The 20,489-nt window shown below is 48.3% G+C and overlaps 1 protein-coding gene across 4 annotated transcripts in view; it reads left to right on the top strand.

Moving 5' to 3' along the window:
- TENM4 (teneurin transmembrane protein 4) overlaps positions 1-20,489 on the top strand; it is a gene marked incomplete at its 5' end in the record, with an annotated part of 389,850 nt that overhangs the window by 309,947 nt on the left and 59,414 nt on the right. For all 4 annotated transcript variants that reach the window (XM_081239120.1, XM_081239119.1, XM_081239118.1 and 1 more), the window contains 5 exons: positions 5,097-5,216; positions 10,627-10,888; positions 13,642-13,909; positions 16,346-16,489; positions 19,147-19,396. In XM_081239120.1, coding sequence (XP_081095246.1) covers positions 5,097-5,216; positions 10,627-10,888; positions 13,642-13,909; positions 16,346-16,489; positions 19,147-19,396 — 1,044 coding nt within the window. The remainder of the gene's footprint in view (positions 1-5,096; positions 5,217-10,626; positions 10,889-13,641; positions 13,910-16,345; positions 16,490-19,146; positions 19,397-20,489) is intronic.

The following is a 20,489-nucleotide window of genomic DNA, read 5'->3' as shown; positions in this document are numbered from 1 at the left end:
ACAGTACTCAGAGTCTTTGCAGAGACCGCGCAGGGAGTGCGAGTGCTAGGGTACCGCTCCAGGTGGGTCCTGAGGCTAAGCGGGTGGTTTTCAGGTGAAGAGGATGGGTAGAAGGTTCCATGTAGAGGGAACAACTCGGAAATAAGTACCAGCATTGTATGAGCTCCATTAGGATTCTGAAGCCACGTGTAGTAGGGCTGCTTGAGCTGGACTGAGGAGCACCAAGGTAAGACCATCATACATTCCACTTCACATCTGTTTGAGAAAATCTTCAGCCTGCGTGGACAGGTGAGAGAATGGAGATCCTCATGATGATGCTCCGAGGTCATACAGTTAGTTACCAGAGTCAGAACTGGGAACGGACCCCCTGCCCAGGGCTTTTTCACCACACCCCTCCACTTCTCCCTGACGGGCGGCTGAGGTGAGTTTCTTCTTTGCTTGTTTGGTTCTGTTTCACGGTGGTTTTGTCTCTCCAACACTTTCCTCCTTGGTCCCAAACCCGGCCAGTGTCCACGGGAAGCAGTCAGGCAGATCTCCCCTGTCATTGGCGTCAGCCAGGGCACCTCAGTTGGGCCCCGAGTATGTGGTTGGGCCAATGCCAGCATGTTTGACGCCTAGCCCCCTTGGCCTGGCATGAGTACTCCTTCCTGGCAGAGTTCACCCAGCCTAATTGCTTGTTTTGTATCCCAGCTGCCTGACATATGCCAAGCCCATGTGTTGACTCACTGGTGTCAGAGACAACTACACTCAGGCATTTCACATTTGCTTTGGTGAGCTCTAGGCAGCAACTGGGGACTGTAATCCATGTATTTCTATAACCTCAGCGGCCTAACACAGTGCTTGCCTTCGAGTAGGTGCCCCGTTTTCTAAATTAAGTGAATTTTAGTGAGTGCAGGTGAATAACAGAGTAGTAAGAGGAAGGGCCTGGAAGTAAGGAGTCCTAGCTTTGAGTGTCAGTTCAGCCCATTGAGTTCTTTGCTGTAGGACCTTGAGCAAATCTGTGCTCTCTGAATTTCAGTTACTTGATCATTTCTCACCTAATAAACACTTGGGGAGAATATCTCATGCTTACCTAGCCCTTGGAGATAGAGGCACGTAAGATAGCTGTGTAAATGTGAATGATATCGCTGTATGACAGTCACATCGTGGAGAGATACTTGCAAAGTTTAGAGCAACCTAGCAGAGCAGAGGGCTGATTAATTGTGCCAGGAAGAGTTGGAAACAGCCTCACTGAAGTGATGACAGCTTAGATGGGACCCTAAGGATGAGTAGAAAATAACCCCATATGCCAAGACAGTGACCGAGGAAAAGCAAAACACGTCAAATATAGGACTGATGATGAGAGGATCATATGAGCCAGCTGGGAAGCCAAGTTGGTGACAGTGCTTTGCACCCTGCATTAGTGATTTCTCACCAAGGCAGTCTTCCATTGTGGAATTTCACAGTCAAAGCAGCACCTATTTCTTAGATGCACTGACCCTTAGTGTGAGGGTCAGTGTTCCAGTGGTGGACAGAAGCTGGCTCATGCCAGCTCACAGGGACTGCTTATTAAGTGTTCAGGAGTTTTGCAAGCTAGTTCTTAAGCACAACTATTATTAAAAATTAAATTGTATAAAATCACAGTTAAACAAATTATATTAAAAACAAAGGTAATAATCAAAACTCATCACTTTCTAGTTATTTAGCTGTGTTTTACCATCATCTTTACTCTAGAGTTTATTTAGGTCTATTGTTTCTCTGTGGTGGAAACACTGTTATATACTGGTGTCCTACTAGCCATCTCTTCCCAACTCTGGGTGCAGCGATATCTCATCGGTAGTGTGAAATCGGCCATGGTGGAAGTCTTTACACCACAGAAATAGGCAAATGCCACAAATTAAAGCCCCTTTTCTTTAGAAAGCCAATTGTTAAATATTCACCAGTGCACCACTGGTGGTTTCCATTGAATAACTGGATGAAGAAAGAAAATGTTTGGAAACCCAGCAGCCACATCTCTTCAGACTTCCCTGGACAAAAACACGTGGCAGTAGACACATTTCCAGGGCCTCCGTAGAGCAGACTTCCCCACCTTCTTTGTTCCAGGGAAGGCTTTACGTTGAACTGGGTTTTCTTGACAACTGAAAGTCATGGTCAAATAGAAGGAGGATGGAAGTGTTTTTCTCCAGGACTTAATTCCTGAGCCAAATGCCTGTTTTGGCAGGAGGCCTCTGTGGCCCACAGGGGTACTGGGAGTCAACTTAATCTTCTCCAGAATCCAAAGCAATCCACAGGAGCCCGGGCTAAAATTACATCTGCTCTGGCTTGCTGAAGTGGAGGCGACATGATGGCCAAATGGTGCTGATTTAATGTTTCCCAACTATCAGGAAATCCCCAAAGAGAGATTAATCAGAGGAGGCTGGCCCGCATGTGGATGGGGGCAGCAGCCAGGGCAGCCCCCCAAAGGAAACCATCCCCAGAGGGCTGGTTATCGTCCAGGCAGAATCTGAAGGCACATATGTCAGGAGGAGGCTGGAGAGTAGCCAGCACCAGGATATGAGATCTGTTAGTAATTCTCTGGAAGGACGGAGTTCCAGCAATAAGAAATTCAATTTTCCTCCATTAGAGAAAGCATCTCTCAGTACCGGCTGAATACAATTGACGGAATAAATCTTTCCCATTAGTGGAGAGATAATTTCACGTAAATATATTGGGAGACCTTCAGAGCAGGATGGAGAGTCTTGGCTGAACCTCACCCGCTTAACTCGTTTGCCATGTAATTGCATTTAGACCAAGGGCCTCGGAAGAAAACCACTGACTGAATTAACATTAACCAGATTGTGTGTGGTGAGGGGAGGTGGGGTGAGGAGCTCGGTGCATTGTGGGTAGTTGTTCTTGCCTTCAGAAAGGACAAACTGACACCGGGGAGCCCAGCTGCTTACAAGCCTGGTGTTAATTGCTTTTCTCATCAAACAGAGAAAAGCTTATCACTTTCCTCTGTAGAAAGGGTAGAGATGTAGGTACCTGATAAAGCAGAGGCTGAGTTTGAGATCTTTTCTTATGAATGCCCACAGGCCTCATCACTAGCTCTTCCCCAGGCCAGAAAAAGGCCTTCTGAACTGAGGTGAATGGAAAAAAGTTGTCTGGACAACAGCGCCTTGCGTCTTTGCCTCAGATTTGTCTTGTCCACGAGGGCTGTCTCCCCAGCTCCCTGATCCCTTAGGACATTGACACCAGTGAGCATCTTCACTTCCACCCATTGCCAGTGGTGTACAGACTGGTCTAGAGTTGGACCCCGAGTGTGAGGCCTGGACCCAAGGTCTGACTCTGCCCCTGCCTCCCTCTGTGGCTTGGAGCAAATAACATGACGTCTGTGGACCCAGTTTCGTCTTCTGCCACTAACTCAGTGACTTTCCAGCTGCCTTTCCTCTGGCTTCTCCAGAAACGAAGACTCTACAGAGTTGCTTTCAGAACCACCCCAAGGGGAAAGTGGGTCCCACCCCTACTTCGTCTGGAGCAAATCTTGTTTTTATTGGCTTTCCACTTGGGGATCCTTATAAAATATCATCTGCTAAAAAGATTCTGTTTCTGAAATATTTGAAAAAACATCATTCTAGATGATCTCTAATTGTCCCACTTATTTACTCAACCTACTGTTTTTTATTTTTTAAACAATCACCTCATATACTTATTAGGCATTCCCGGGCACTCTAGAGAGAAAAAAGGAAATAGATCTTGACCCTGGCCTCAAAGATCTGATGATGTAGTGGAGTGGAGAAACATGTACAGTGTGGTAGGGTATCAAGGGGTTTGTGCCAGGTTTTGGAAGAGACAGTGACTAGTTCTAATTAGGGGCATCAAGAAAGGCTTCAGGGAAGAGGCGTCATTTGAAGTTGGGTCTTCAAGGATGAGAATGTTGGGAGAGGGGTACAGGAATGATATCTGAGGCAGATGGAAGAACATTGCACAGACACAGAGGCTTTGAACAACATTTGGCTGGCAAGTTTGGGAAAAGCAGATGGCTTGTTGCCTGGAATATAGAGGGAGAATGGGAGGGGGGATGTTGGGAGAGGTGCCAAGTTCTAGAAACCACTCCAAGGGGACACCAGCATCTGCCCTTCTCCTGTCTCCAATGCCAGGTGAGAGGAAGTGCCCTCTATCCTGTTCACTTTCTTGAATGCCTGCTTCCAGTGAGACTCTTAGTGACAATAAAGATCACTGCCATTTATGGAGCTTACTGTGCACGAGGATGAAAAAACAGAGACTCAAAGAGCTGTGACAGAGCTAGGGTTTGAACCCAAGTCACGTGACTCCACTATTTACAACAGCCAGGTCATGGAAGCAACCTAAATGCCCATCGACAGACGAATGGATAAAGAAGATGTAGTACATACATACAATGGAATATTACTCAGCCATAAAAAGGAACGAAACTGGGTCATTTGTAGAGACATGGATGCATCTAGAGACTGTCATCCAGAGGGAAGTAAGTCAGAAAGAGAAAAACAAATATCGTGGATTAACGCATATATGTGGAACCTAGAAAATGGTACAGATGAACCAGTTTGCAGGGCAGAAATAGAGACACAGATGTAGAGAACAAACGTATGGACACCAAGGGGGGAAGGTGGCGGTGGGGGGTGGAGGTGGTGGTGGGATGAATTGGGAGATTGGGATTGACATGGATACACTGATATGTATTAAATGGATGACTAATAAGAAAATAAATAAATAAATAAACATTAAAAAAAAAGAAGAGCTGTGACAGAGCTAGGCTTTGAGCCCAAGTCACGTGACTCCCAATTCACATGCATAACTACACTGTATAGCACCGCCCCACCCCATCGGCTTTTTCTCCTTACAGCATAGTACAGTATCCATAGAAAATAACCCTCTAAGGGAGATACCTGAAAACCTTTGTCAGTAATAATTCTTTAGAGGATTCTTTGATGACTTAGATGGAGGCAATAAAAAAAAAAATGTAGCGTTCACCTTGAGTGGATACCATGAGCCCCTGGGTGCCAAGATATGTCTGAGTGACCTGCCTCAGTCTTCTGACCGGCCAGCCAGGGTTCTAACGTGAAAAGTGGGTCATGTTATTCTCTCTTTTCTACCCCCAGGCATGCATGTGTCATTCGTGGTCAAGTAATGACATCAGATGGGACCCCGCTGGTTGGTGTGAACATCAGTTTCGTCAATAACCCTCTCTTTGGATACACGATCAGCAGGCAAGATGGCAGGTAAGAGGCCTTTTGGGGACCAGGGTTGGTGAAGGCTCTGCTCTCGTGGTCTTGCCACATAGCTGCTGCTGGAATGACAACGTGCGAAAAGGATAGGACTTGGAGTCAGAGGACCTGAATCCACATGCCCAGCCCTGCAATGCACTAGCTGTGTGACCTTGTAGCTGACTCTGGCCTAAGTCCCTTTGGCTCTAAATTAAGCAGCTTCTTCTTACTTGTTTCCCAGAGTAAGCATGCGGTACCTTATACATATTGTTCTGTTGCATGGCTTATGATATAAAATACTGTCATGTGGACCATTTTCCATAGACCAGAAAGCTCCAGAAGTCTCAGCATTCCTGCTGTGTGGTTTCCATCTGCAACCACCCGGGTCTATGGAAGCCACAGAGTGATTACAGAACTCTGACCTTCAGATCCCTGTGAGAACCTTCAGTTCATCAGCCTGAATGAAGTCAAGTTTCCTTAATCACTGTAGCTCCCCCATTTGTTGCCTATGTGTTCTCAGACAAATCTCCTTACCTCTCTTGGCCTCAGCTTCTTCATCTGTTAAATGGTCCTAATACTATTTATCTTACATGGTGGTGGTAAGGATTTGATTCTATGATGAATGGAGAAGCACCATGCACATAGTAGGTGTTTAATAAATCTTCGTTCCCTGCCCCACTCTGATTCATTGCTGTATCTCCAGGGTCTAGCACATAGTAAGTATACAATAGATATTAGCAATATATTAAAGTTACAACTTAAAAAGGTGATGATTACAATGCAAGCCATGAGACTATTTTGGAGATAAGAGGAGGGGAAGGAGGAAAGTGGAATATTTAGGCTGTCAGTGGTGACAAGTCCTCTATTTTTAATAAAATCAGGTGGTGGTAGTCCATCTGGCTAAGTGTGGGCCCATAAGGTGGATTTTCACTCTGTGTTGGAAATTGTGCTCCAGCCTGATTGATTTCAGCACCTCTTTAATCCAATCTCAGATGTGAACATGTCCTGGCCGAGGTGATAATGAAGTAGGGGCTCATCTGTTTGTAGACATATGTGCCTCTTAGATGAGGTTGGCAAGCTGGGCATGGGGAGCCCTCTCTTCCCTCCTCCCCCTCCCTATGAATGGAAGAGACTAGTGGCCAGTCCCCAGGGATCATCTGTCCAGGCCAGGCCACTGATCCCCAGAAGCACCTCAGTGCAGACTTGCGCTACAGCAGGGAGAAGTCTCCTTCCTCGTCGTGTCTTTACCACCTTCCAGCTCAGGGCTGCCTGCTTTATGGAAATAGAAGATGTGAGCATCATAGGCAGCAAGTATCCTGACTACATTATTACCTGCTGTGAAACAGTCATCAAAAAGGAGCCATGGGGACCGCTCTTTTTTTTTTGCCAAAAACTTTGTCCATCATTCATGTGAGATGGCGAGTAGTCCGTCCTCTGCCCACTGTGCTTGGTTAGGGTGAGTCCATAAAACACACCAGAGTCCAGTAAATTTGGTGGCCCTTGGGGAATGCCCAATTAGCACCTCTAGGCTTTGATTCCTCCTGTTGTGCTGCCCTTGCAATCTCTACTACCTCATGAGAGGATGGGCATCCTGGGCGGTAAGTATCAGCCATATTTCCTGCACCGGCCAGCTTAATTACACCCGAGTAGCCAGAGCTGCTACAGCCTAAAGCTTGTGTTTCAGAACAGTTCTTACCAATGCATTAGGGGGCTTAAATTTTCTTCCCATCTTAGACACTGCATAATGTATGGGACAGTCATTACTTATTCTCTAATAAATGTCTGAAGAGCCCTGTTTGTTATATGTGAATGGGTAGCATCTTGCCCATTTCCCTCCCCCTTGTCCCTGACTCACCTTCTTTCTTATTTCTCATACCCAGGAGAAACTGTAAGGCCAGAGATATAGCCCGGAGATAACAGTATATGCAGGTCCAGGGACCAGGTCTAATCCATCTTTGTATTCCTCACTTTCCCGGCAGGCACCATGACACTTGCCTTTGTCCAGATCTCCCACCCCGGCCCCATGCTGAAATACCAGACCTCAAGTCTTAACAAGAGCTCACAAACAGAAAACAGTGGCAGGGAAGTTAGCCAAAGAGATCATTAAAAAGATGGAGGGGCCCCCCTGGTGGCGCAGTGGTTGAGAGTCCGCCTGCCGATGCAGGGGACACGGGTTTGTGCCCCGGTCCGGGAAGATCCCACATGCTGCGGAGTGGCTGGGCCTGTGAGCCATGGCCGCTGAGCCTGCGCATCCGGAGCCTGTGCTCTGCAACGGGAGAGGCCACAACAGTGAGAGGCCCGCGTACTGCAAAAAAAAAAAAAAAAAAAAAGATGGAAAATAGAAATCATGAAGAAAAATGTTTAAAGAATAGCAGACAAGAGAAGCAGTTCAGGTTCATTGAATTGAAAGATGGGATTATACAGGGCACGAAGCCCAGGGAATGGAGCCCAGTGCTTTCCTCATCCATTATCTCATCTGTCTCATTAATAACTCTGCCAAGTGATGATCGTCACCTTCATCTCACATGAGGAGATTGAGGCTCAGGTGACGCAACTCACCTGTGGACTAAGTGGCAGTGCTCGGACTGGCCCTCACTGTTGGGGCTTCATCTGAGAAGCAGGCCTTCCCTTTGAGGTCAGTGTCACGCCCATGTCCACAGCAAGGTTTCCCTCCAGATGAGCAGGCCTGGCTCTTGGCAAGAGCCAATCACACCCCGCTGTTGGCTGGGCCAGCTGCCCCCAGCTGGCTCACGGCCTTGAGAATATGTCTTTTCATGTTTGTCTTCACTCCCTCCCCATGCTCCTCCTGTCACGAAGGGAGCTTGTAAGTCAGGCCAAACTTCTGTTTGACAGTTAAGCACTCTGTCAAAGTACAGATGCTGTTCGGTTCTGTTCCCTGGGTATTTTCCCCAAACCCTGGATAGTCTCCTGGAAAGCCAAAACCTGAACTCTTAGTTGAAAGTAAACACCTTCCCTGATGTTTCTCTATTATTATGTATTGAAGAATGATGGTACCCAACTTCCTCTACTCAAAGGTTATGTGGGCCTAGAAGGGGCCGAGTGAAGAGCAGGCAAAACAGATGAAAAGCATCTGCAAAGGACAGATGAGTCAGGCTTTGGAGCTTGGGGACCCAGATCTGAGGGCGCCATCTACCACGAGCAAGATTTGACACTAGCTCAGTGCAAAATCCCTGCAGCTTCTAGAGGAGGGAAGAGCAAGCTGGAGCAGTGAGGCCAATCCCACCAGGTGTGTTCATGAGAGATGAAGGTGAGATCCTGCAGTGGGGCCTCTAAAACCAACTGCACAGGTAAATGTCAGGTTGACTTACGGTAATAGCCAAAGGAAGAGAGAACTTAGGGTGTTTAGTATATAGTCAATTCAGAAGAAACTGACAACATCACTCATGAGTTCATTCTATAAACTATAACCAGCAAGCACTGGGCTAAGTTCTGGAAAGGTTGAGAGGAATCAGTGTCCCCAGGCCTGAGAGTGAATGTATGATTCCAGCGCAGTGTGATGTGGGCTGTTAGAAGTGCACATGGTGCAGTGGGATTCTGGAGGGGAGGGGACTGGAATTCTGAGTGGGTAAGGTGTTAGCAGAAGCCCTCCATCCAAAAAAGCAAGATGAGGACAGGCCTTGAAAATGCATCCTCAGGGGCTTCCCTGGTGGCGCAGTGGTTGAAAGTCCGCCTGCCGATGCAGGGGACACGGGTTCGTGCCCCGGGCCAGGAAGATCCCACATGCCGCAGAGCGGCTGGGCCCGTGATCCATGGCCGCTGAGCCTGCGCGTCCGGAGCCTGTGCTCTGCAACGGGAGAGGCCACAATAGTGAGAGGCCCGCGTACCGCAAAAAAAAAAAAAAAAAAGAAAATGCATCCTCAAAGTAATAGGTAAAGGACTTTGTCCAAAGAGACATCACCAGGAGGTGACAGGTGGACAGGATCACTGTTTCCAAGTCCTAAAGGACTGTCAAAGGCAGAGGAAGACTAGTTTGAAGTCACCCTAGCAGGTAGAACATGTCCCAGTGGCTAAGGAGCTATTAGAAGAGGGACCCAGGCTCAATTCCCACCCCCCCCAAAAAGTCTACTAACAGTCAGAACTAACCAAAGATGGGACAGTCCCTGCGGACATGGCAAGCTCCTCATCACTGGAAATGTGCAAACAGGAACCAAATAGCCCCTTGATAGTGGTTCTGGAGAAGGAGCTAAAGCATCAGATTCAGAGAGGGGACTAGATCAGGTGACCTAGTGGTTCAACTGTTACTTGATTTTAAACTTTCTGTTTTGATGGGATGGGGGAAGGACACAAAACTCTGGTCTGAATTAACCTTGTTGCACATCGAACACGGGGTCTTAGGTAGCAACCACGCACTCTAGTTGGCCAAGCAGACCCAGCCTGCAGGACTAGTGACGTAGCTGGGCTTACACCTGGGCCTCCTGTCCCATCTTCTATAATGTGAGCTCATCTGGCCTCTGACCACCTAGCTGCTGAACCCTCAGATCAGACGCTCAGTGGCAGAAACATGGAGTGTACAAGTGGGAACTCAGTTTCCTTGGATTTTCAAAAAAAAAGGTCCATGCTAAGACTTGGATGGGCAAGTGCCCGGCCAGGTTTGTCTGCAGGTGATGGGAGTTAAGATGCCAGAACCCAAAACAGCTGCCAGCAAGTTTCTGGCCATCCCCAAAGGGCAATGAACAAAGGCTGGGTGACCAGCTCTCAGGGACACAGCCACGGAGATCTCATCTTAACTAGGAGGTTGGGGCTCAGTCTTCTGGTTCCTCTTTCACTTCTAAGTTACGGTGATTCTAATTGTGCCCGTCTCTAAACTACCTTGCTATTTTGTAACTCCAAAGGCCTGGTTGAGTATCATAATCAGAGATAAAACTGCTGTAGAGTCATAGAATCTTAATGACTTCAGAATAATTTATTTGAACCTTTGCCTTTTACAGATGAGAAACTTGAGAATCAGAAGGGCTAAAGGACTTACCCAAGGTCACACAGTAGCCCACGGCAGAGCCAGGACTAGGCTTAGAGTTCTAACACCAGGGCAGGGTTTGTTCGGCTTTATTCTGATGAATTTTCACTGGGCTTCAGCTCTAAGACGCCCTAAGTACCAGGAGCACCCGAGCAGAGGCTCATCAGCAGTCCTGCGTCCTAGCAAATGGCTCCCCAAAGCAAGTTGTTATTTGGTTTTGGCAAATTCTCTACGGTGAATCACTTTCAAAAAAAACAATGCTTTCTGGAACCTCTGTCACTGTTTGTGACCGCAGTCAAGCCTTTCAGGTTTTAGAGTCTCCCTCAACGAGTGCTCAGATCCTTTGGTGTAATTTTTTCTCCTTTCTCTGCCTCTCTTTTCTCCTCCTCCTCATCTCCTGTGTCCCTCTCCTGCCGTCCCTCTCCTCTCCTTCTCACCCTCCCCAAACAGCTTTGACTTGGTCACAAATGGCGGCATCTCCATCATCCTTCGGTTCGAGCGGGCCCCCTTCATCACACAGGAGCACACCCTCTGGCTGCCTTGGGATCGCTTCTTTGTCATGGAAACCATCATCATGCGGCAGGAGGAGAATGAGATTCCCAGCTGTGACCTGAGCAACTTCGCCCGCCCCAACCCTGTCCTGTCTCCTTCCCCACTGACGTCCTTCGCCAGCTCCTGTGCAGAGAAAGGCCCCATCGTTCCGGAAATTCAGGTATACCCAGCTTTCTTGACTGCATTTCTCCATGCCTTTATTTCATTTGGGAGGTGGAGGAGGATCTCAGAGACAGGGGAAAGAGACAGCCCATCAGCCCACCATCCAGACCCCAGCCGGCATGCTGTGAGGCTATGATGTCCACCCCCTTACACACTTAATACACATGAGCCCTGTAAAGTGCCTGGCACCCTCCAGCATATAATAAATTCCCACTCCCTCTCCACTCTGCCACCCAGTTCACTTCCACGTCCCCTTTCCCCAACCTCCAGTGTCTCCCCCGCCCCTCCTTATTTCTGTTAAAAATAGTGATGATAGGGGTTTCCCTGGTGGCGCAGTGGTTGAGAGTCCGCCTGCTGATGCAGAGGACACGGGTTCGTGCCCCAGTCCAGGAGGATCCCACATGCCGCGGAGTGGCTGGGCCCGTGAGCCATGGCCGCTGAGCCTGCGTGTCCGGAGCCTGTGCTCCGCAACGGGAGAGACCACAACAGTGAGAGACCTGCGTACCGCAAAAAAAAAAAAAAAAAAGAAAAATAGCGATGGTAGTTTTCCACCAAGAGGAGTGAGGCGGAGGGTCCCAAATGTTTGCGTCGTACTAAAGATTAAATGAGGAAATGTGTATGAGATACTTGGCACGATATCTGGCAACTACTAAGTGTGCAGTGAATTTTAACCATTATTACTATTAAGATTATTTTACACACACTGCCTTCACGCCAATTAATGAGTGCTTTGGCTCAAATCTATGCACGCAAGTGCTTTACTTCATTATCATTAAAAGGAAGTAATTTGGAAAAATGCATTTTAATCTAATAGAAACCAAGATGGATTCTTTGCCTAACAAAGCTGTGTGGACTTGAATTTCTTCTGCCATCCCAGCCCAATTTCTAATGGCAGAAACGAAGCCTGGGGAGGAGGAGGGATGGCAGTGCAGAAACTGGGGGAGAAGCCCCAGCCGTCCCGCCAGCCTCATGAGAGCTCTGGCGACGTGCAGGTTAATAAATGATCTCTGGTGCTGGCGGAGCGGGGTGTTTAGACATGTTTGTGTATGTATTTCTTGCTGGGCTAAGCAGGCACATCTCTCTGCTGCGCCCTGTTGAGTGGCTTCAGACGCCGGCCCTCAAGAAGGAAACACGACCATTTCGGAATTCTCATTGCACCCATAGGTTGAAACCTCACTCCTTTTCAGACATTCAGCACTTGTCTCCTGTCTCCACCACCAGGCTGACCTTTCTTATGGAATGGTTGTCAGCAGAGACAGAGCTTGCTGGGGAGGGGTGATTTGTTACTCAGCACCGGTTCAGCTCCAGCGAGACATCTCCCCAGGAGCAGGGACTTTGAAACAAATGAGGTGAAAGGTCCCCCTCTCTTTACAGTGCTCCCTGGGCTGGGTGTCTACGAGCCCAGCCAGGTCACAAACCTTGCTTATTATTCAGATTCATGAAATACATGAAAACAAACTCTTGGGTTTTCCCAGTCCTGTCATTGGCTAGCCTTTGCAAGTACAGGGAGATGTACATTTTGAAGGGTATGTTAAGGAGAGTAAATATTTATGACAGCATCTGAATGGCACTCAAGCCCGGCTTTGCCTAGAACTTGTGAGCTGAAATTTAGGAAGATTGCTTTGGTGTAGGCCCAATGCCGAAAATGTCGTGTGTTCAGGAAAATGGGTTGGGGTGGGAGTTCACACCCATCTACGACATGGATTGAAAGGAAGAGGCTTTCTTTGTGAAGGCCCAGTTCCCCTGTGACCACGAGGGTAAAACAATCATTGTCCTTTTAATGGATACGTTAGCCTCAATTGATTTAACGTCCCTTTCTTGAAACGGAGCCCAGAGCATCAGGCCAATAAAGGTTCTCCACTTTTGCCATGTGCCTGGGCATCTTGGCATTAATTTCAGCTTCCCATCTTGGAGCTGAGCACATTGCACCAGTAGATAAAGCACTGCCTTTCCCACCACTCTGGCACAGCCTTGGAGCACGCAGACTCCATGCAGCCCATCTGTCCTCTTTCTACTGATGAGCTGGGGGCCTTAGCTGCAGGTCCTTGGCAGCCTGTGTTCCCAACCCTGCATAATGGTTCGGTCGACATCTCTAGCCTCTGTTTACCTTCCTGAAGAGGAAAGCCACTTGTGACAGATCTTCCTTTAGGAAAGTTTTGAGAGAGAAGCAGGCCTTCTCGCTGAGCCACCTGTCCACATTGGTCAGAGGGAACTCCCCAGTGCCCCCTGCTTCCGGCACCAGCAGCACCGTCATCATTAGTAACATTTACTGAGTGTCCGTTATGTGCTGGGCACTTTATGTATGTGACCTTACCCAGTCATCAAGCTAATCCAGTGAGGAAACGGAGATTCAGAGGTTCCATGAGTTTTCTGGGATGACACAGCTAGTGAATGAAAGGTGACAGTATGATCAATACTTTACACGTGTTATCCTCTCATTAATGCACTGAGATGAGCATCGTCATCCCTGCTGAGAGGAGGGACCTGGGGCTTATGGAGGCAGGGATGTACCAAGTAAGAGCTGCCCCGGAAACCAGGCCTTCTGACTCTCCTTTTCCTCCCACACCCCCTCCTCCCTTCTCTTCCTTTCCTGCCCTCCCCTTCACACTCCGCTTCCTCCTCTCCCTTTCTCTCCTCCTCCTTCTCTGCATCCTCCTCTGCCTCTTGAGCACCCAGAGTATGTGGGGCTGTGGCCACCTTCCCTCCACCAGTGATTCTGTGACCGTCACCTGCTGTGATCTGTCTCTCTAGGCTTTGCAGGAGGAAATCGCCATCTCTGGCTGCAAGATGAGGCTGAGCTACCTGAGCAGCCGTACCCCCGGCTACAAATCTGTCCTGAGGATCAGCCTCACCCACAACACCATCCCCTTCAACCTCATGAAGGTCCACCTCATGGTGGCGGTTGAGGGCCGCCTCTTCAGGAAGTGGTTTGCTGCAGCCCCAGACTTGTCCTATTATTTCATCTGGGACAAGACAGACGTCTACAACCAGAAGGTGTTTGGGCTCTCGGAAGCCTTCGGTAAGCCTCCCAGCCGCAGGCCTCAGTGCCATCCTCAGAGAGACAGTAAGACTTGGGGGCACGGGGCTCTTTTTCCACCTCGCTTGTTTCTTCCTCCCTTTCTCTTCTCAGAAATACCTAAGGTCTAGTTGGCCGTCAGGACCTTTCAGTGACCATCCATGACCTAAAAGAAAGTACTCAAAGACCTGCATGTGGAAAACTTGACCATTAAAAAAGAGGGTTACAAAACCAAAAAGGCCCTTGAAGAGCACTGTGGTGTTATGTGATGGGCTGAAAGAGGCTGGTGCCACAGAGATAGAGCCATGTGGACATTGCCCCAGCCCTGCCCCACCCACCAGCCATTGGGCCTGAACTTACCCATTAAAAATATGGGAGTCTGGAGCTTCTGGGTTTCTTCAGTCTTATCGAGGTGCAGGAGCTAAGATTCTTCCTCATCAGAAAGGCTTTTTGGCCTCTTTACCTCCTTTCCAATCAGAGAGTCTCTTTGTTGATGTTGTTGGTGTTTTTCTCTAAGATGAAGCAGAAGGTGACTACAGCCTCACCTGGAGTCCCAGCCCTACTCGGACCTTGGGCTTCCAGGGCTGGCTGTGCTCATCTCAACTTGCGGATGAGAGCAAGGCTCCACGAAGGGTTCGGAGCTGGATTGTTAGCAGTCCTAACCCCTGCAGGGCTAATCCTCCAAGCACTTAGAGTAACAGCCCAGGAAATCCCTCTCAACTTGAACCTCACTCCAGTTTCATTCCCTTTCTAGATTCGGCAAAGGCAGAGTGAGGAAGCAGATGAGAAGTAATGAAGAGAGAGAGAAAGAGAGAAAGAGGGAGGGAGGGAGGGAGGGCGGGAGGGAAGGCAGGCAGGCAATAAGAGAGTGTCTGTTGAGCATCTGCTCTGGGTGATGTGCTCCCTGTACCTTGGTATCTCGGTTAATCTTTGCAACCACCCTGTGAGTCAGAAATTGTCCTCATATTCTGCATGAGGAAGCTGAGGACCAGAGAGGTGAGGTGACTTCCCAAGGCCACATAAGGAAGGAACTGAGCTGGATTTACCCAAGATCTCCCCTGTAGTTTTGCATCCTGCCCCACCCCATAGGGCACACTGGGAGCAAAGATGCCACCCGTCACTGTTTACGATCCCTTCTGTAAAGCAAACTACTTCTATGGTCTCTTCAAAATCAGTGAAGTCTTACTACCTCTTTAGATGAAATGAGCACATTTAAGTGCCCACCAGCCAGTTAAGGTCTCTCTGCACAGAGACGTCAAGGGCTGAGGTTTGCTTTCCTGAGATGACAGGGGACCAGTAGGAGGCAGAGTGGCTGCTTAAGGGACTCAAGGTCATAGGGAAGAGGTCACAGGGACATCTTCCAATGCATTCGCTCCTGCCATAGCAGGCCAGCAATCTCTCAGGGCACCTAAAGGAAACTTTAAGGGGCTGCCCAATTGTTAATTCCTGTCTTGATCATGTGATAGAGCATTGCCCAGTGGAAAATAGCATCTACACAGAAAGATGCTTGGAAGAAATGGCATTCTTGTCTCTGCCAGTTCCTTTCCATAGGGCGGTTACTGGGATTTTCACAAACCCAGCCTCAGGGAGCCTGCCGTGGTTAGCCTGCCTCCCAGTGACCCAGGAGGCCTGGATTTATGAAACAGAAGCAAAACCAGGGATTTTCAAGTTTTGATACCTCAAAGCAACTTCTAGCTTTCAAAGTTCCCTAACTGAGCTCCTTTTCCATGTATTCTTTATAAATGATTTTTAATTTTTTTCTTTATTAAAGTATTACCATGTTCATTAATAAAAATGTGGTAAGTGGACCAAAAAATAGAAATAAAGTCAAACATATTTCTGTAAACAAATACAACTACTTGTTAACATTAAACTTTATTTTCTTTTTTCATGTATAGTTTTTTTTTAACAGAGATTTAATACCGTATATAACCAGTCCTTTCAACTCAGCATTACCCCGTAAGCACTTTTCCATGTCACCCTGTGATCTTCATAACCATAATTTCCAGTGGCTGCATAATATTCCTCAGGTGGATACACTTGGTTTGCTCAACCTCTCACCCCTCTTTGGACCTTTAGATTACTTCCAACTTTCCACTGTTATAAATAATGTTGCAGTGAAGGCTTTAGTGCCTAAAGTATTTTCCATACTAAAGATTATTTCCCTGGAATCGATTCACCTGGGTCCTTCACCTGGGTCCTTCATAAAGTATTTAGAACATTTGTTTAATGTTTCCTGATGATGTACGATTGCTCTCCAAAAAAGGATGTTCAGGCTCAACCGCCCAGTGTTAGTATTGCACATAGGTCTGGTGGCCACTTAGGAATTTGATGCTTCTTCCTTTCCTGCCAAAGACAAGCAGGGGCCTTGCATGCAGATCTAAAGCCAAAGAAGAGGCTTTGCTCACCTGTGCATTTTGTGCCTTTTGTTTTCTACAGTTTCTGTGGGTTATGAGTATGAATCCTGCCCAGATCTGATCCTGTGGGAAAAAAGAACAGCAGTGCTACAGGGCTTTGAAATCGATGCTTCCAAGCTGGGAGGATGGAGCCTGGACAAACATCATGCCCTCAACATCCAAAGTGGTGAGTGAATTAGTACAATTTCAGGAACCAGGCCACGGTGTGACCCTTTTCTCATATGCTTTGTTCCCTGCGAGGCAAGAAACACACACTTCAAATTACATAGTCTTATATGTGATCAGTCGGTCAGAAGCGTTAATACAGGTATTCCTTGGCTACCTTGTCACTGCTAGGCAGCGGGGATGCAGAAGTGAAGGGCTTCAAGGGTTTACACTCTGGGTGAGACAGACACTTCCCAGGCAGTTTCCACGCTGTGCCAGGGACAGTGCCATCACAGAGGGGAGCCGGGGACACTCTGGGGGCTGTAGAAGAGGAACACCTGACTCAGCTTCTTGGTTCAGCAGGGTGTCTCTTGGGAGAGAACTTCTGAACTGAGTCTCAAAGGGTCTATAGGATTAGCCCTGTATGCCAAGGAGGGAGAACTTTCTAGGCAGAGAGCACAGCATGTGCCAAAGCACTGAAGCTTGAAAGAAGAGTAATTGGAGAGAAGGTTCATTGTGGTTTGAGCAAAGGGTGAAATGAAGGGAATAGCAAAAGCCAGAGCCGGGAGGGCTTGAGCAGCTGGTGCCCCAGGTAAGAAGATTAGAACTTTCAACTCCGTCCAGAGGCAGATCTCAAGCCTCTGAAAGGTTTAAAGCATGCAAGTGACACAGTCGGATCTGTAGTTTAGATAGCCCTCTCTGACTGTGTCCCAGGATGGGACAGGTAAACATGGTAATGATGTCAGATCTCTCCTGCCTAATCTGTAGATGCAAGAATGCTTATCAAAGCCACTGCTTTGATGTTTGGGGGGTGTGGGATTGAAAAACTAATTCTACAGTTTATAATAAAATAAAGATTTGTAAATAGATAAGGCAGTCTTTAAAATAAGAACAAAAAAAAAGAGGCACTTGCCAGATGTTAAGATATCTTAGGAAAACTGCAACACTTAAAACTGCGTGGCACTGTCACAGGAACAGAGAAACAGATTCCATGGGACAGAACAAGGCATCCAGAAACTGACCTGTGAGTAGTAATTTGGCCATGAGTGTCAGAAAAGCCAAAATAACAGAACTGCAAACAAGGTAAAAGTTTGTTTCTCACTCACCTGAAAGTCTGGAGGTAGGTGACCCGAGGCTGGTTTAGACCTCTGCAGGGTTGTTCTACTCAGGCCTCCATCCCCAAGGTCATGGTCCAAGGTGACTGCTTCAGCTCCAGCCTTCACATCTACTTTCCAGCCAGCAGGAGGGAGGAAAAAGACGGAGAGCAAGCCCCTTCCATTGTAGAGACACCTCCCAGCAGCTGCCCACACCACTTCCACACCTTTAACCAGTTACCTGCCAAGTGTAGCTGCAGAAGGAGCTGGGGATTGTAGTCAGGTCCAGACAGTCACATGTCCAGCTAAACAGTTCTATAACTACAGAAGAAGGACAGGGTGGATAGGGTACAAGTTCCTGCCACGCACCACGTATACGTGATACATGGTAGAGGTAGTATCACATGTCAGCGGAGGAGGGATAGGTGTTTTAGAACTTGGTATTGGGGGGAAATGGGCTCAGTGTGTGGAGGAGAAAATTAAGTTCACACTGTACACAAAATAAATTTAAAAGTTTGATTAAAGAGCTAAATTTGAAAGATCTTTAAAGCTAATAGAAGAAAATACAGGAGAATGTATGTATGATCTCAGAGAAAGATTCCCTAAAACCCTAAAAAAAGCACGAACATTAGAATTGAAAAATGGTTGATTAGACTACGTAAAAATGAAAGACGTCTGTTCAATAAAGGGCAGAGCTAACAGATGACAGCCTGGGAGAAGATTCTTGTGACCATAAAAACCAAAACTCACTCAAAGCTTCAGTGTGGAAGGGGTGAGGCCAGAGGCAGAGAGTCCAATTAGGAGGCCGTAGCAACAGTACAGGAGTTAAAGGATGAGCTGGGCCTGAGAAGAGACAGTATAGATATGGGATGCAGCTCGCACGCCACTGAGGTCAATCCCTTCATTTTGCTGGTGGGGAGACGGAGGCCCAGGGGCAGTTAAAGCACTGAAGGGACCCATGCAAGATCTGGGCTCAGCCCATTCGTATCAAAATCAGGTAAAAACCCCAGTCTCTTGACTCCACCTCAGTGAGAAGCGTCTGGAAGTTTCACTTGTGTATTTCTATGAACATTTACTGGTATCTACTCTGTGTCAGGTCTGTGCTAGGCCGTGGGAATACAGAAGGGAAAAGACATTGTCTCTGCACATGAAATGGTCTCACTCTAAAGAGAGAAAACAGATAAGTGCAAAAAAGAATTCTGTGCCGTGATGGAGACGTAGACTAGGCACGTGAGGTGTGTTCAGTCTATTTGGGCGGCAGCGGGGCTGAATGATTCAGAGCCTGGAAGCGCTCAGAAGCGCTTCTACTGTCATCTGTGTGATGTCAGGTCTCCCCCGTTAATACAGGGAGTATAATGGCACCTGTCTTACACACTTGTCATGGGAATTCAATCAGCAAAGCAGTGTGGCCTGTCCAGGACGGCCTGGGTTTCATTATAGGGCAAGGCAGCCTTGGGAGATGAGTCTGGAAATGGTAGGCAGGGATCTGGCATTCCTTGCGAAAGCAAGGCGACCCTGTAGCCAGCCACAGGGGAGAGCCGTCTCCTGCTCCGTCGGTGATTCTGTTCTTCCGTCCTTGTCCCAGGCATCTTGCACAAAGGGAACGGGGAGAACCAGTTTGTGTCTCAGCAGCCTCCTGTCATCGGGAGCATCATGGGCAATGGGCGCCGGAGAAGCATCTCCTGCCCCAGCTGCAACGGCCTTGCCGACGGCAACAAGCTCCTGGCCCCTGTGGCCCTCACGTGCGGCTCTGACGGGAGCCTCTACGTGGGAGATTTCAACTACATCCGAAGGATCTTCCCCTCCGGGAATGTCACCAACATCCTGGAGTTGAGGTATGTAAGGTGAGGCCTCCCTCACAGCTCCTAATATGTCCCTTTGCAATCCTGTGGGTCCACGTGGTGTGACCCACCAGCCCGAGAAGGGGACAGGACAGAGCCTCACCTGTCACTCCCCAGAGGCCAAACTGTGAGCTGGGGGCTCTGGGGAAGCAGGCGCTGCTTTTCACGGGGCACTGCAATGAAGACAGACTGCCCTCGGGACAGGGAGATATCTTGGCATCCAGATGCTGTAGAAGGCTGCCAGCAACCGAGAAGCCCTTGGAAGCCCTTGAATCTTTTTTCTGTTTCCTGGCACCAAACCGGTAGGAATTCGTCACATGAGTCTTTTTATAAGGACAAGGGATGGTGTCACGGACTAGGCCCTGGTACCAGTGTTACCAAGCCTGGCCCTGTTACTTAACACGCGTCGGGGTTAGAAGTTCCCTGCAGCTGCCCCACACTGAGATAAGGCCCATGGGCTGCTCCTAAGACGCAGAGGTGCAGCAGAGCCAGCTGTCAGCCTCTCCTTGTCCCCATTCTGACCATGAGGGATGGAGCACAGCCACACTCACAGCTCGGGGAAGGGCCTCATATGTTGGATGTCTCTGCGCCTCCTTAAACCAGATCTTTTCAGAACCAGACCAGTCACAGGGTGGGTTCCAGGGTTATAGAGAAGCTGTGGTTAGAGATGGGGGAGCCCGACTCTCCCTTTCAGGAGAAATTGTACTAGGTTCCTCACAACTGTTTTAGGGATTGGGATCTGCCCATTTCCTGGGCTGGGGTCCATGTGAGCAGGACGGGCCCTTGAGCTGGAAAGCAGCCAGGGGAAAAGGAAACTCTCTTTTTGCGAGGCCTCTTCTATTTGCCTAGTATAACAGTTCTGCAAGATATGTATTACTATTGCCCTGACAAATAAGATAAAGGAGACTCAGGGAATATAAGGAATCTGCCCAAGGTCCGGCTTGGCAGGCCCAACCCAGAAGGCCATCACGCAGTCTGCCTCGCCCAAGAATTGTCGCATGGCCCGGTGAGGATCACCGTGGCTGAATGCCATGCTTAGTTACTCCCGGGAGGTAAGTGCCCGCTGAGAGTCTCACTCTGCAGCACA

This window comes from Mesoplodon bidens (genome assembly GCF_964165515.1).
Source record: "Mesoplodon bidens genome assembly, chromosome: 7".
NCBI lineage: Eukaryota > Metazoa > Chordata > Mammalia > Artiodactyla > Ziphiidae > Mesoplodon > Mesoplodon bidens.
This window is presented reverse-complemented; position numbering and strand designations above follow the sequence as displayed.